This window comes from Trichinella spiralis (genome assembly GCF_000181795.1).
Source record: "Trichinella spiralis strain ISS 195 chromosome Unknown Scfld2, whole genome shotgun sequence".
Lineage (NCBI taxonomy): Eukaryota > Metazoa > Nematoda > Enoplea > Trichinellida > Trichinellidae > Trichinella > Trichinella spiralis.
Window position 1 is genome coordinate 2953963 of NW_003526941.1, and position 1421 is coordinate 2955383.

The 1421-nt window shown below is 32.3% G+C and overlaps 1 protein-coding gene across 1 annotated transcript; it reads left to right on the forward strand.

The window, feature by feature from the left end:
• Positions 1 to 1042: 1042 nt before the first annotated feature.
• On the forward strand, positions 1043 to 1330 carry Tsp_03142a (conserved hypothetical protein; the record flags this gene model as incomplete). The annotated part of the gene is made up of 2 exons (XM_003379434.1): positions 1043 to 1048; positions 1256 to 1330. Coding segments are annotated over exons 1-2 (81 nt in total), but the record flags the coding sequence as incomplete, so codon positions are not given.
• Between the last annotated feature and the right edge of the window lie 91 nt (positions 1331 to 1421).

The following is a 1421-nucleotide window of genomic DNA, read 5'->3' on the forward strand; positions in this document are numbered from 1 at the left end:
TTCCCCAACTAAGAAATATTTTCGTTACTAATGTTGCGTCACCATTATTAAAGTCACGTAATCCTAAATGGAATATTGAACCAATGAAATGAAGAACATTACAGCGAATTACAACTGAAGAGTTTGAATCAATTAGGAATTAGACAAGGAAAACCAATAAGACAACGGCAAGAAGGTCCAATAAAATAGCGAGGTCAACGACCAGTAAAATTGGACGGTGAAAATTTGTCCCGAAATCGACCATCCCTCAGTGGAATTGTGAATTGCTGAATGGCTTCCTAAATGATTGATTTCTCAGTGCTTAGTGTTTTTTGAATTTCATTTCATTTATTTCCATTAAGCATCACTGATGCCGGTGTTTATTTTTTTTCCTAACATATTTGCTCACTGTCTCCGGAACTAGTGGTATTTTTTTCGAAAAAAAGTTTAACGTGATTTGATTTCTGTTGCAGCAGTCATAGCAATTAATTAATTTCACGTACTCTAACAATAGCACTTTTAATTCTCAAATTCTGCTAATTCCGTAGAAAATATTAATACATGGAATAAGCATGCTCTTGCTTGCGGTATTGTTAGTGTAATGCATTCATTAAAAATAAACTACCATGGTTATTTGTAATTCAATTTTAGTCATTTCTGTTGCCGTGGACATTCATTTCACAGCAAACTGAAAAGCACTGCTTAAACTGCAATCCAATTCCATATCCTGGAAATTTTATTAATTTTCAAAGAAATGAAGATTTTATTTCTGATTTACGTCTTCAAATTAACGAACAACAACAACAACAACAGATAGCATGACTGGCATCTTTGTACAGAATTTTCAGAATGAGCTACTCATTACAGTAAAATAATACTTGATTTTCTTTTACTGTAAAGCAATTTTCTTCAAAAATATTTTGAAACGGGAAAACCGTGGTAACCTGAATAGCTAGTGGCATATGAAAAATATTCGCTACAATTACGAGTGATTTATTATCCATTGAGAGAATGCTGTCTTTCAGATGTTTATCGCGATTCTTATACTGGAGCAAGTGAATTAATGATGGTATTTCTCTTTTAATTTGCATAATATTCTTCTAGACAGTGTAATAGTAAGCAAAATAAACATTTTGAAAATGAAACAGACAAAGAACTAATATTTGTTTTATTATTTGTTGGTGACGGGAATTAATTTTAGGTAAATATAGTCGACGTTGTCGGTTGAAATTAGAGAAATAAACGCTTTATTGGTATAATGTAACAATCAGTGAAGAAAGAATATGATGATGATGTTAGTGATGTTTACCAACAGCACTCATGTCATCGCCGGTCGTCTGTGGCTGAAGTGGTAAGCTTGTTTTATTTTCAATTTTGTTTTTTACTGTTTTTCTTTTATTTCTTAGTCCAGCTTTGTTTTCTGCCGTTCAATTTTATGGCTG